This window comes from Miniopterus schreibersii (assembly GCF_964146895.1).
Source record: "Miniopterus schreibersii genome assembly, chromosome: 16".
NCBI classification, from domain to species: Eukaryota; Metazoa; Chordata; class Mammalia; order Chiroptera; family Miniopteridae; genus Miniopterus; species Miniopterus schreibersii.
In genome coordinates this window covers 8,684,147-8,698,405 of record NC_138116.1, presented here as the reverse complement: position 1 = coordinate 8,698,405, position 14,259 = coordinate 8,684,147, and the positions used below count along the sequence as shown (strand labels likewise).

At 43.9% G+C, this 14,259-nt stretch overlaps 1 protein-coding gene across 6 annotated transcripts in view; it reads right to left on the bottom strand.

Moving 5' to 3' along the window:
- The window catches only part of PITPNC1 (phosphatidylinositol transfer protein cytoplasmic 1), a 190,203-nt gene that overhangs the window by 68,303 nt on the left and 107,641 nt on the right, over positions 1-14,259 (bottom strand). For 4 of the 6 annotated variants that reach the window (XM_081162710.1, XM_081162712.1, XM_081162711.1 and 1 more), the window contains one exon: positions 8,871-8,959. In XM_081162710.1, coding sequence (XP_081018836.1) covers positions 8,871-8,959 — 89 coding nt within the window. Of the gene's footprint in view, positions 1-8,859; positions 8,960-14,259 lie in introns of all 6 variants that reach the window. The other 2 variants (XM_081162714.1, XM_081162713.1) reach the window with 1 other exon arrangement.

Here is a 14,259-nt window from a genome sequence, read left to right as displayed (position 1 = left end):
TGCTCTGTTGAGGACATGTCATTATGTGTCCTGGGTCCACCCTCTCACTGTCCTCTCTTTCCTGAAGGTTCCACAGCTCCTTTTTCTGCATAGCAGCTCTCTCCCCTCACCCCTTCTCAGCTCTCCCTAGACTCCCTGCCAACTTCATGCAGGGAAGCAAGAATACTCCCGGGAGCTCCGTGTACTTTCTTTCTTTTTTCCTAGATCTAAAGGCTTTATGCCTGCTGGTTCACTCAGCCTTGTTACAAAAACAGGCTCAAAGAAATGAAGAAATAGCATTAAAAACACACACAGCACGATGACCCTGCTCCCAGGCAGAGGGTTGGGTGGTGACTCTAGAGCAGCAAGATGAAGCAGGGGATAGGCAGTGAGGTGCCCTCGTCCCCTGGAGCCTGGGGGACAGCATGAGTCACTTTAGCCCTTCCCCAGCGCTCCTGCCTCCCCTGGGCCCACGCTGGATCTGAGATCTCTTTCTCATGACAAATCTCTCTCTCTGTCTCTTCTTGACTACAAGAGCAGCTTGGCCAGAGGAACCATAACAAATATCTGCTTTATTACATCCAGGCTATGTTTTGCCCTCAACCCCCTAAAAATAGTAGTGGTGTCATGGAGAAATTAGGGAAATAAGGCAAAAGATCTCGTGTCATCTCCTCTTTGATTTTCTCGCTTAGATCCTTCCTACCCAGAAGAATCTTACTTGTATTGCTGACATCTGCTGCCTGCCCATGACCAGCTTCCTTAGTAGCCAGGATCTGTGCATCTTTCATTTGCCTTCCAAACCCAGTGGCACCCACCCACTGGCGCAAACCCATTCCTATAAGTTGATCATCGGGTACCTGGGAAAGCTCTAGCACCTAAAACCGAAGGTGCAGAAAAGCGATGGTACTTTGTTGAACATTGTACTTGTGATGAGTACAATGGAAGTGGTGAGGGAATCTGTGGTCGGGAAGAAGAATGACAGGAAAGATGAGCGAAGTACCTGGGCCTCTGAAAGGATAATTTCCAGACGTGAGCACACCCAGGTTCAGTGTCAGGAGACGGAAGCAGCATATGCAAAATGCATGGTAGAGCTGAATTTTCAATTCACTACAGACATGCTTTGGAAACATGAAAGAGCTATTTTTAGTACAGTGATTGATTAGGGTTGCTATGGCACTAGGAAACACTTAGAACAAAACGAAATGTAGGCAAGTCTTAAAGAGAAAGGGGCAAACAGGCTGGAAATTTCAGTGGGTTTCTGGATGGTACAGGAAGCCTCGGCTGCAGTCCCCACACTGCAGAGGGAGAGGGGCATGGTGGCTGTGGAGAATGGGCCATGGGAGATGAGTCTGAGGCTCTCTAAGTATTCTGCACCCCAGAAGCATGCAGTGATGGGGCTAAGGCTCAGGCTTTTGCTTCTCAGGGTGTCCTGTAGCCACTGAGAGCAGAGAAAATTAGTGTGTATACGTGTGTCAAATGACAGATGTGCTCTGCTTCAAATAAATCCAAAGAAGGAAAAACAAGAGTTATCCGAAAGATACACTGGGGAAATAATTATTCATGTAGGAAATTCTCAGTGATAATCTGATGGCTTAAGTTAATTCCTATTGTGGAAGTGCTTTTAAAACCCTTCCCACAACTCCAGGAAGGTTGTGAATTCTCAGGTATAAGAAGATCTTCAGAAATGAACAAACTCTCTTCCTATAAAAGACATGAAAACCACTGAAAGTCCACTGGTAGAAGGCTGGGTAAGCACACTGTGGTGGGCTCTAAAGCTATTAAAAAAGCAAAGTATGAAACAGGATGATCCCATTTTTGTAAAAAGAAAACAAACAAACAAACCACCAACAGTTAGCATATTGACAGAAAAAAATGGAGACAGACATCAAAATACTATTGTGAAGGAGACCAGTGGAAATTATGGGGCCCTTTTTAACTTCCTATGATACACATTTTTATAATGTTTGGATTTTACAATAAACATTTACTTTTTCAGTGAACAGAAAAATTCAAATCTAATAAAAAAAGTTAATAAATATATCAATGATATCCCAAAGTACTTCTATTATATGTAATGAAAATCACAAGATGTTCTAAAAATTCTCTTAATTTTAGTCCACTTTAACTTACAGAAGAGCAAATTATAAAGAATAGTGATAAGTAGATGGAGGGGGTGTCAATCCAGGAAGTCTGGGAATCACTACTTCGTTCGTCGAGTTTTAGCACAGGGCAGGATGTGAGAGGTGGTACAGTTTAATAGTTCAAGCTAATTTTAAGGGATATCCGAGTTTAATCCTTGAATAAAATGTTATGCAGGGACATGGCGGTCAGTGAGGCATGCACAAGGAATCTCCTGGACCAAGAAAAGGAAAACTTAAAAACCAATGATTGGGCCCTATAACTCAATGCCTTATTCCTGGTCACCAGCTGGATTCCTGCCATGTCTGAGAACAAACTTTATATGGAGGCTTGGAATGAAGCAAGTTAAATACAAGAGTTGAGAAGCTGGCCTGGAGTAGATGAAGTTTTTATATGCTTTTAAAAGATCATTTCCTTTCAGCTTTCGACTGGAACTCAATGCATCCCTCCCTGGCAGTCTTGTTCCGACTCCACGCAACACGTGTTCCCTGCTATCAATGAACATTAAGCTCTATACAGACTTGACCTTTTCTCTAATGGAATTCCCCTGAAGACATCGATTCACTGGTACTACATTCTTTGTTACCATATTAAATGCATTCTAAGGCCATCCAGGGAATTTCAGCTTGAGATGGAATCATTAATAAAACTGGATTTGCAAATGTTCCACATCTCACCAACAGGAGACTTACATCCAGAATGCTCCATGGGGCTAATGAGATCAGGTCTGGAGTTGAGGATTTATTATTGTCTAGGAATCTGGCGCTGTGCTCTTTGTAAAACAGGAGACAGTGGGTGCTGAATCTACATGTAGAGGCAGTTGGGAGACACCTAGATCTTAAAGGACCTTTCCATTTTCTTTATTCATCAGGAAAACTGGCCCTACAGTCAGAAGGTAACAGATATAAATTTCCCTTTTGTGGATGGAGGATCTTTAACACACATAACAATTTCAAGAAGATGTCTGTCCAGCTGTCCCCCATCTACTTAGGATCTCAGTCATCATACAGGGAAAGATGCAAAGGAAATAAAAGGAGACATTTGGGCTTCTTTTGCTGTTCTGGGTTCCAAGGGCCACGTATGACTCTACACACAGATAACGTGGGTGGTAATAGTGGCGGGGTAGTTGGAAAAAACAGCAAAGAACATAGTTCCAGAAAAGTGAGAAAAGGAACCCAAGTGGAGATTTTTTTAGAAGTAGAAGAATTTTAAAGCAAAGAACAATAGGAATTGCATGTAAATACTGGAGATGAAGCTAAAACCAGAGAACAACTTCCCAACTACAGGCTGCACGGGAAGAAAAAAATGTATCCAAGGGTGGTAGGGCCTGAAAGAGAGGTAGGGGAGGGTGAGAAGGAGGCAGGGCACAGAAACAGAGCCGGAAAACAGCTGCTTGTGCTCCAGCCCACAGCGAGGAAATGAACGCCGGCCCCTCTGCTGCTGCTCATCAGCCGCACCCTGCACGCAGGCTTCGGTTCATTCATTAGTTCACTCACCGAGGGAGCCGAGTACCAGCAACCCACTGGGGGAGCGAGGCTGGGAAAGGGAGCAGAGACATGAATGAAAGGACGTTTCCTCAATGGGGACATGGTTTGCTACGCACGCTTCTACAAAAATAGGGCAGGGAAATTAAACTCAGGCTCATACAACCTAGGGCCGGACCAGGCGAAAATAAGCAGAAGATGCTCATCAATACTGATAGCCACACGCAGTAAAGGCAGGACAGGAATTTAAAGAGACAGGCAGGCCACATCAAATGAAAAAGAATGCATGTAAATAACAGAGATGGGATCAAATTGGGGTGACTTCCCAAAGATAGGCTGGTATATGGCCAGGTAGAAAACCTACAGATTCAGTAAAAACCTGTACGAATCTCCCTCTTAATCAACTGGGCAAATTACTTACTTAAATGTATACTATCATGTAGTTCAGAGCATCTTAGTGATTAGAGAGGTCAGAAGAGATGGGCAATTTTGCACTGACTTTATTCAATCACTAAAATTTACTGTAAGAGCATAACCATAGTTATATGCATTTTATTTTTACAGAAATCTGCCCCACAAAATTTCCCCAGTTGTATTACTCTGACATCACTTGAATACAACTCCATAGGTCTTAAACTGTAGAAGAGAAATCCAATTTTCATTACCACACATGGAAAGTAGAAAACAAAGAAAGAAAGGATAATTCCCTAGTAAAATCTATTGAAAATTCCTTTAAGCAAATATTTTTTCTCTCTGATGATTGCCCTCTGTAAAGTCATTCTGAGTGATGTTTAAAAAATACAAACAATTTAAAAATGCTATGTTAGGATAGTGAAGCATACTTTATCTTCTGTTCTCTCCCTGCCCCTTCCAAATGGCTAAATTAATTTTCTTTGAAGTACAAAGAAGAGCTTGGGAACAGCTAGAGCAGATGGAAATGGGACAAATCAGACAGACAACACTGACTGGATGTTCCAAGGTTCCTGATTTCACCAGGTACCCACTGACTAGGTTGCTGAGATTCTCGGGTTCGACTACCAGTCAGGGCATATACCGACTGATGTATCTTTCTCTCTCTCTCTCTCTTTCTCCCCCTCCCTCCCTCTAGAATTGATGAGAAAAAAAAAAGTTATTTCCTATTCCTCTAACCCCCATCACAACCCCTGGTTTCATGATCCCAAAGAAGAAACACTTAGGGACCTTCATTCTATTAGCTGACAGAGTGGTTGAGATGGCTAGACTGACCTCTAATTTCCTTCTGGACAAGACTAGCGCTAGAGTTCCGGTGCAATAATGTATCTTCCCTGGACTTGTACCTATCTCTTAGTTTTGTAATTTCCTAGTTTGGTAACAACGCTTGGCGGGACTCAATGGAAGGAAGAGAGGGCTTGAGAGGAATGGTCATCAGCACCCATCAGCTCTTTCAATTGTCAGAGAAACTGATGAGGCCAAGATTGCAAATGGATTCTCCTCCAGGACAGTTAGCTGCTTTCAGAAAAGTACCTCAATTGATTTCCACTCCTGGGAAGACAACCTGAGTTCATCTAGGGTAACTGATGACCCATTCTCAGCTGTGAGCAGCCCTCACTCTTCTAGGCCCGACTGAACCAACCCTGAACAGCCCCACCTCTCACGGTGGCTCAGTACTGTTTGTTGTCATCCAAGAGTTATTTCCTTCTCCTTGATCTATTACAATTTACCTTTTCTACCTCTTTCAACTAAATAATTAAAATGTTGGGTAACATTAGACAGCCCAGGACTACCTTTGCTCCCTGGGTAACGACAGCCAGCTATTCTAACAGAAAAGTGCTTCCATTGTGTCATCGCCTCTTCTGCAGATTCTTATTAAAAGATGTTTTGGTGGGCCCTGGCCGAGTAGCTCAGGGGTTAGAGCGTCATCCCGATACGCCAAGGTTGGAGGTTCGATTCCTGGTCAGGGCATATACAAGAATCAACCAATGGGTGCATATATAAGAGGAACAACAAATTGGTGTTTCTCTCTCTCTAAAAAAATCAATCAATAAATTTAAAAAGAAAGGAAAGTGGTGAGAAGCAATTGAATTGTTTAAAAAAAAGAAAAAGATGTTTTGGTGGAATGGGATGGTCATAACAGCAAAAATATATAGCAACTGTATAATCTAGGTCACTCCTATCAACTTACTATAGCTAAAGTTGTCAAATTCTTACAAATGAGATGAAAATCCTTTTCTTTACCCTCCACTGTTACTCAGGCTGAATCGATGCTGCTGAGCTATGTCCATGCTCTGGCGCTGCCTTTTTTTAGCCCGAGAAAAACAAAGTCAGCTGCTCTGGAAGGCAGCCAGTCTCCTCGGGCACCTTCCTTTTGACTTTACAAACTTCAGAAGGACCAGCAGGTTCTGAAGGACTGCTTAGATGGTCTGTCCTCTGGAAAATGGTCGCTGTGTTATTCTTTGTTTATTGTATAATTAAGATTTTTCCTATAACCAAGCTAAAGATATTTTTTTCCACTTCCTGGGCAAATCGTATTTCCACATAATCCTAAACACTTGCAGTCACTCACAGTGATGAAAAAGCTTTTACGTCTCTGTAACTGTGATAATGAGGAAGCCCTGGATGACCCTAAATAGAAAGTTCTCTTGGCTGGGTTTTGTCACAAATGAGGGCAGCATGAGGTCTCAGTAATAGGCTGGACAGTCAGATATAAGACCTAGAGGAGCCTAGGAATAGACAAACATTGCTCTGGGCTAATCCTATGAAAAGAGACACCTATCTGGCTTCCCTGAGGAAGGGGGAGGGCTTGGTGACAGGAATTGGGAGTCTGGTGTTGGGGAAGTTTTGCTTTGGGGCACAGACAGGAAATATAAAACTTGGAATAGCATCAAGAAGAGGTATTTAGGATTAAAGGATCAAGGGATAAAGAGCCCAATGAAAACCCATTTAAAACAGGGAAAAAGATTAAGACGATTGAAAGCATCTGTCATAAATTCTGGGCACAGACCCTGTGGTCAGAGAGAGGAGTGGGCTCTTCCCCCAGGGCTGCATGGGGCAGAGTGTGAAAACACAGCTGCGTCCGAGTCAATGGGACAGAGTGCACCTACAGCCAGAGAGAGAAACCCAGGCTCCCCCAGTCACTGGAGACAGAAAGAAAAGCTGTCCTGTATTTGGGATGGGAAATAAAAGTGGTTTAGACAGGAGCACTGTTGCTTCCCTGCAGAGAATGAGATCCAGACTCCGACCTGACATTCAAAGTTGCCCTGGCCTGGCCTCTATGTGTCTAGGCGGCCAGGATACAGTGATGCCACTTAGCCACTGGGCCTGGAATAAGCATGCTATGTGAGAATTGTGTGCCGGTTCCCAAATTCATCTGGAAGCCCCAATTTCCAATGTGATGATATTTGGAGATGGGGCCTCTGGGTGGTAATCAGGTTTAGATGAGGTCACGAGGGTGGGGCCCTTATGATGGGATTAGTGCCCTTATAGGAAGAGACCGGAAAGCTTGCTTTTTCTTTCTCTGCTGTGACACAGCAAGAAGGTGGCTTTCGGCAAACCAGGAAGAGGGCTCTCACCAGAAACTGAATCAGCCAATACCTTGATCTTGAACTTCCAGCCTCCAGAACTGTGAGAAATGCATGTCTGTTGTTTAAGCCACCCAGTCTGTGATATTTGTTATACACCCTGAGCAGACTGAGACCCAGTCAAGGGCATGTACCTGGGTTGTAGGTTTAATCCCCTGCCCCAGTCAGGGTGCATATGGGAGGCAACAAATCTAGGTGTCTCTTTCCCATCGATGTTTCTCTCCCTGCCTCCCTCCCTACCCTCATTCCTCCCTTCCACTCTCTCTAAAAATCAATGGAAAAAATATCCTAGGGTGAAGACTAACAACAACAACAACAACCAAAGAAACCAGAAACTCAACTCCAACACAACTCAGTTAACCATTTTCTTGTTATGACGGTTTGACCTGTTGGCCAATGGGGAAATGATCCAATTAAAATCCCACAACACACTATATTATAGGGTCCTCTTTTTTTGTTGTTGTTAAGTGGAAGTAATGACTCTAGAGGCTTTTAAGACAAAAAGTGAAATGACTTTTATCAAGTCAATGAAACCGTCCAATCCAGAGCTCTGAGTAAAATAGTCTGAATCTATGTCTTTCTGCTTTCAAGGCTCTCCTATAAGGGGTAAGGCCACAGCCTTTACGTATAAACACCACCTCCCATTGATAACTACCATTGTCTCCTTAATACTGTGTTTCTAGAAACTGTTCTGTTGCAGTGAACTATCACAAGTAGAGCAGTCAAGCTATTCAGGAATACAAGCAAAGTTAATTATGTAAAGTAACTCTCAAGGCGTTTTAAATTAACAGCCATATTCTGGAACAAATGAGAACATCCAAGTTATTGCATTATATATAACTATGTAATAGCCAACATTTAAACACTTCTCATTCTGAATTATCCCTCTATGTTTTTATTACACTGATAAGATGAGAAGTACGAGGGACATTCCAATTAATCTACTGACCGTATTGCTGAGTATTTCAAAATGATTAAATAAAACTTACTGTGTATTCTGGTTCCGGATGTTCATTTGGACAAGAGGGAGAGAAAAAAGAGAGAGAGACATTTAGACCACACTTATATGCAACAGAAAACCACAGAACTAACATATACTAGTGCATGATAATTATTTAAATGTGGTCAAGAAACCTTCCAAGAATTAAACTTTCATAAATACTGAACGTTTCCATGTTTGCTCTTGAAACCCTTTCAAATGGCACTTTGGTGGTTGGTCAGATAAGGGCTGTAGGACAAGATTCAATTAGCCTATGGGTTTGTGGCTAATTAAAACCAAAGAGTTGGCATTATAAAAGCAGAATTAAAGACTAATAATTCCAGTAGAGCATTTCATTAACCACACAGGAGATCTTTTAAGTGGAAAAGCAGCTTTCAAAACCAATAAAAAGAGCCTGTTATGATGACATTCAAGTGAGATCTTGAATTTTCATGTGTTTGAGAGGGCAGGGACTAAACTTCCTAATTTCCTGGCCACAGTTTCTAGCTCAGCATCAGCGTAGAGGTTATCACGATGTAGTTTGGAACAGAAGGACCCAATAGAATCTTTTACATAAATTATAGTCAAGATGTTCTTTGGGTGGGGGGGTGGTGTCAATGAGGAGGGGGGCTGTTAGGAGTCTCTGCTGGGATAACAAACTTGAACTCAGTGAAATCTGAACTGTTATATCTTATTGCTGCAAGTAACATACGGGTTGCACAAAGGACTTACCTGTAATTGTGTAGGGATAATAGTTCCAAGCCTTCTCTGTAACATAAAATATTTTGGGAACGACAGCTCTGGCCCAGCTAGGCAATTTGCTAAGAGAAAGAAAAAAAAAAAGAAATAAAACGCAATCAGAGTCTGTCCAGAGCCTTACTCTGCTACCATATCTTTTTGGATAAATTGACTGTTAGAGAGACCCGAGGAGTTCTGAGGCAGCTCTTCTCTGTGCGGCCACCCCTTCCCCACCCCTCTGGTCTTTACCATAGTTTATCGTTTTCTGTGCATATTCGTGTGCTCTTCAGATGTGTGACGGCAGAAGGTTACAGCCTGGTGTGGGGACCTCATAGGATTGTAAGCCTGTCCTCTTGGACTTTATTTACAAGGACTTGAGAATTCAGTGGCTGGGAGGTGCTATGTTTATAGGGTTTGGCCAGCCTGGCCTTTGTCTACTAGGAGTGATACGCAGAAGTAGTATGAAGGGATGTTTAAACATGAATATGGGGGCAAAGAGGCAAATGTTAGAGCCAGACGTCAGCTTAACAATCCAAATGAGCCATGTTTTGAAAGTAGACTAAAGCAATAGAGAGCAGCAACTTTAGAGATATGAAGGGAAACAAAATATAACCACTTGATGGCTGCAGTCGGTTGACTTGTGTCTCTCCCCCAAAACGGATCCACATCCTAAGCTGTGCACTTATCCTTCTTTGAAAATAGGGTTTTTGCAGATGTAACCAAGTGAAGGATCTCAGGATGAAGTCTCTCTAGGTTTAAGATGGCCATGTGAAGACGGAGGCAGAGACTGATTGGAGCGATGCAGCTACAAGCCAAGGACTGCCGCACACACTTGAAGTCAGGAGAGAGGCACGAAACAGACTCTCCCACAGAGCCCCCAGGAGGAACCAACCCTGCCGACACCTTGATTTTACACTTCTGGCCTCCAGAACAGTAAAAGGATAAATCTGTGTTGTTTTCAGCCACCCAGTTTTTGGCAATTTGTTGCCGCAGCCCTGGAAAACAAATATGATGACAGAGCCGTGCCTCTGGAGCAGGGACCCAGGCAAGCATGTGCAGAAAACAGATTCCTAAAACAAAGAAAACCCAAGCCCACAGGTCCCAAGGCCTTTTGTAAACCAAAGACTAATTAAGTTTTGTTTCCCTTCAGAGGCAAACTCTACAGCATAGGACAGGCCCAGAGAATTCCTTAAATATTACATTTAAATACATAGTATTATATATTCCTTAAATATGTCTGCACAATTTTATCCCTGCACCCCCAGCAGTACACCCTGGAGTTTTGTGTCTTTCCAGATACTACCATTTTGTTTCTTTCCTATTCTGGTGCCTACAGCTAAATGTCCGGGACACTGACGTCAGACCAGCGAGATGACGCAGACACTCAGCTCCTGAGGGCTGCGTGTTGGCAATAAGGAACACCACGAGGCAGGTTTGAATTCCAAGCTGATATAACTAAGAAAGGGGGGGAGTTATGCTTCTAGAACCCCAAATCCCTAATCCCTCCTGGACAAGGAATTTAGTGACAACCAGAGCCAATAAAATACTGTGAACCTTGTATGTCTTTTCAAATTGTTTCTCCAGTTTCTGACAATATCCAGGACCTGCTCTTTAAAAGACAAATATGTACTTTCAATGGCTGGCCAATTGGACCTAACCCAAAGCTCTGGGCCATTTCTCAGGATTAAGACAAAGGGGAAATTAAAGCTCCCATGAGCCAGGTGAGTGTGACGAAGACCACTGCTGCTTCAGGTGGGCTGCGGGGAGAGAGCTTCAGAATTCACATAACAATTCTTCTTACTGCTCTAATGCAGAACGGCTCAGTCCTATAAAATCATCTCTGCGGTAACTGCTCATTTACCCTACACTCACACCACTCAAAAGGGAGGCTGCTTTCCAACAGGCACTGTTATAGCTTCTGCCTGTGATTTATTCTTTCAGTCCCTGAAGTCGGAGTGCAACTGGGGCTGATTTCGAGTGTGGGAAGATTGCAGTGGGTCCTCTTGAGGGAAATGGTCATATGCAAAACTTCCCCTGGCTTTCTTCCTCTTTGCCCTCAACCCCAGCGTAATATGGCAACAGGGAGGGTAGGAAGAAGTGGGTTCTACTCACAGACAAGTGGTTGTCCTGGGCTTTTAATGGGCTGACACAGGACTGCAGGGTCTCCCCAAAGTAGGCTGGGCATTGTTTAGCTTAGACAAAGTCATAGGTGTCAATCCCTACACACACTAGGGCCCACTATCCACTGTCCTCCTTGGGGGAGGGGTTCCATCTACACCGCACCCCTCCCCAGATCCATTAGGCTCCTCAGGCATGGATGGCACTCTGAGACCCAAGCCCCCCTCCCTCCATAATTCATTCCCTGTATCATTTAGAAAGCTTCCCAGCAGAAGCAGCACATTCTTAAGCAGCAATCATTTTCTGGAAGGAATATGAAAGACACTGGCAGTTTTCCACTCACACAGAGATTGTTCCCATTTGTAAATGGTCAGGATTCTAGAGTCTACAATCCTTATTTTAGCTGCTTCATTCACCAGCTCTTGCAGGATACACAACACTATAGTCAATTACCTTTCCCAATGAAATGCCCTAAAAAACACAATCATTCAGCCAAGACGGTTGGTTTGATTTTATGTGACTCTCCTAATTAGTTGGGGAAGGAGGCCCTTCTGGTGCGAGTCATTTACCAGGCCAGGCACAGGAGGCATCTGCGACAAGTTCTATGATATGTCAGTTTAAATATTTCTAAGCCCACGAACAGACCTTCTCTCAGGCCCTGCTTCCCCCAGAGCACATCATTATTCAAATCATTTTTGTCTGAGAAAGTAAAATTTAGTTTTCCCTGCAGTAATGATTTATCGGGGCTGCAAACAAAGATGGGATTAAATTAGTCCCCACTGCTGCTGTCACTTTCATAATGTATCCTGTCACACAGCCTACAGCTCTAAGGAGACGCCTGTCACTCAAACGCACTACTAGGTGTCAAACAAGAACCTCTCTTCCTAGAAAAGGCAGCGTGACTCGAATCACGTTCTTTTCATCCACTGGCCGTGACCAGAGCTCCCAATGGCCCATTCTCACCACGATTCAGGTTTAGAGACACTGAGGAAAAAGATGGACGCTTGCCTCTAAGGCCTTTTTTAAAAAAATTCTCACTCAAGGTTATTTTTTCCATTGCTTTTCAGAGAGTGGAAGAGGGGCGGGGGGGGGGGGGGAGAGAGAGAAACATTGATGTGAGAGAGACACATTGATTGGCTGCCTCCTGAATCTTGCCCCAACCAGACCGAGTAGCAAGCCTGCAACTGAGGTAAGTGCCCTTGGACAGAATCAAACCCAGAACCCCTCAGCCCATGGGCCGGTGCTCTAACCACTGAGCCAAGCTGGCCAGGGCTCTAAAGCCTTTACAAGATCACAAAGCGTGCCGATGTGGAATGACGTGGAAGGCCTCCCCAAAGGCCTTCTTACTTTTAAAGACCAACTTTTCCCAGTTCACATGGACTGTACTGGTTTTAGCAATGGAAGTCCCATAGGCTAAATTCCTCAGTCCTGGGCAAACTGGGATGGCTTGTAGGTCATCCTAAAGCAGTAATTCTCAAGGGTGGTGGGGGTTGGTATTTTGTCACCCCCCCCCAGGGAGACATTTGGTCAAGTCTGGAAACATTTTTGGTGGGCACGACTGGCAGGGCTGTGTGGAGGTATGCTGCTGGCATCTCATGGGTGGAGGCCCAGGTTGCTGCCCAACTTCCTACAATTCACAGGACAGTGCCCACAACAAAGAATTAATTATCTGGCACCAAATATTAACAGTGCCAAGACTGAGCAACCCAGCCCTGGATATAAGTGAATACAGTCTCTGCAGCCTTCATATATATTCCCCAGGTTTCCCTACATCACAGCTGACCTGAGAGGAAGGCCCCAAGGCAGACATAATCAGGATAGGTCTCAGGTTAACAGTGTTTACCTACTTCAAAAGAATCTGTGGAACTGAAACATAAAACATCCCTCCATTAGAAGCTGCTGGCACTTTATAATCCAGATTATCACCGTGTTTCTCCACGACATCTAATCTCACTTCACAATTTATACACATTTGGGAGTATCACTTGGCCCCAGGAAGTATTAAACATCATTAGGCCAAATGTGGTCTAAATGAAGTCTAATCTCATTTTCTCAACAGGGATCAGAATTACGATGGTCTTAACTGGAAATTCTGGACATCAGTATTCCTAGCAGAAAGACAGTCCTCCCCTCTCGAGTTCATGGAAACGGAGCTGGGATGCTCCCCAGCACAGTGCACCTGAACCCTGACACTGTCGATGCTGAGACGACACTCAAACAACTATAGCTCACTTAAGTGACTTTAAAAGGACTTAGCTGCCTTCATACCCTCATTTTCCCACTGGCCCAGGAGGGATATTCTGACTGTTTGTTCCTTCTTTGTGCCCAAACCTGGCATTTGACAATTTCTGGGTCATAATCAATTATTCCTATCCAGTTCCACATACAGTAATTTCTGAGGTTTTTACATTTCTTCTGCAGCTGCTGTGATTTAGTCACTTGCTCTTCTTAATGGTTTTTCTGGCTGGTCTTTTAGTTCTGCTCTTAATGTAATTCTTTCTATGGCAGCAAAGAGATGAACGGTTTCTAGACCAGAGCTATCACCTGTGAGAGGGAGGGCTGCCAGGTTTCACCCACCGGAGTTCCCTGACCTCGGATACCACCGCCACTCTCCCCATTTACAAGGACACTTTGTGCTGGGATTCTGGGAAGAGGCCTGCCTGGTAGGCCAGCTCTCGGAGGGCTCCGCTCGGATGGCGTGAGAGGGATTGGGCTGGGTTGCTGTGAGGAACCCAGAGGGCAGTCCTCACGCGTCAACATCATCTATCAAGGGACCGAGATGGAAGACCACTTCACTGGATGCTATGATCCCAACGAGGCCTAAACATCTGCTTCTGTGATTTCCCAGGGGAGTAGATGAAGGAGCAGAAAGGAGGTTGGGGCCTGTCAGCGTGAGAACGCCTGGCACACATGTTCTTAAGAACTGAGATGGGGACAGAACAGAATAGCAAGGACTGAAAAGTATGTCTGGAAGAAGTTCTTTACATGCTCTACCTGTCCCAGTATTATATTTTTAAAAAGTATTAATTAAATTATTTAATAGTATATCAAATATATATTTATGTAGAAGATTTAAATATTCTAAAGTATGTCATGTTTTTATATATATATTGTGACTACTGTGTATTGTCTGGCACGCCCAACTAGAATGCAAGCCCCACTAGGGCAGAGGTCTTTGTTCTGTTCATGGCTGCCTGGCCGGAACCTAGAATGGTGCTTGGCACATGGCACATAGTAGATGCTCAATAAATATTTTCTGAATGAG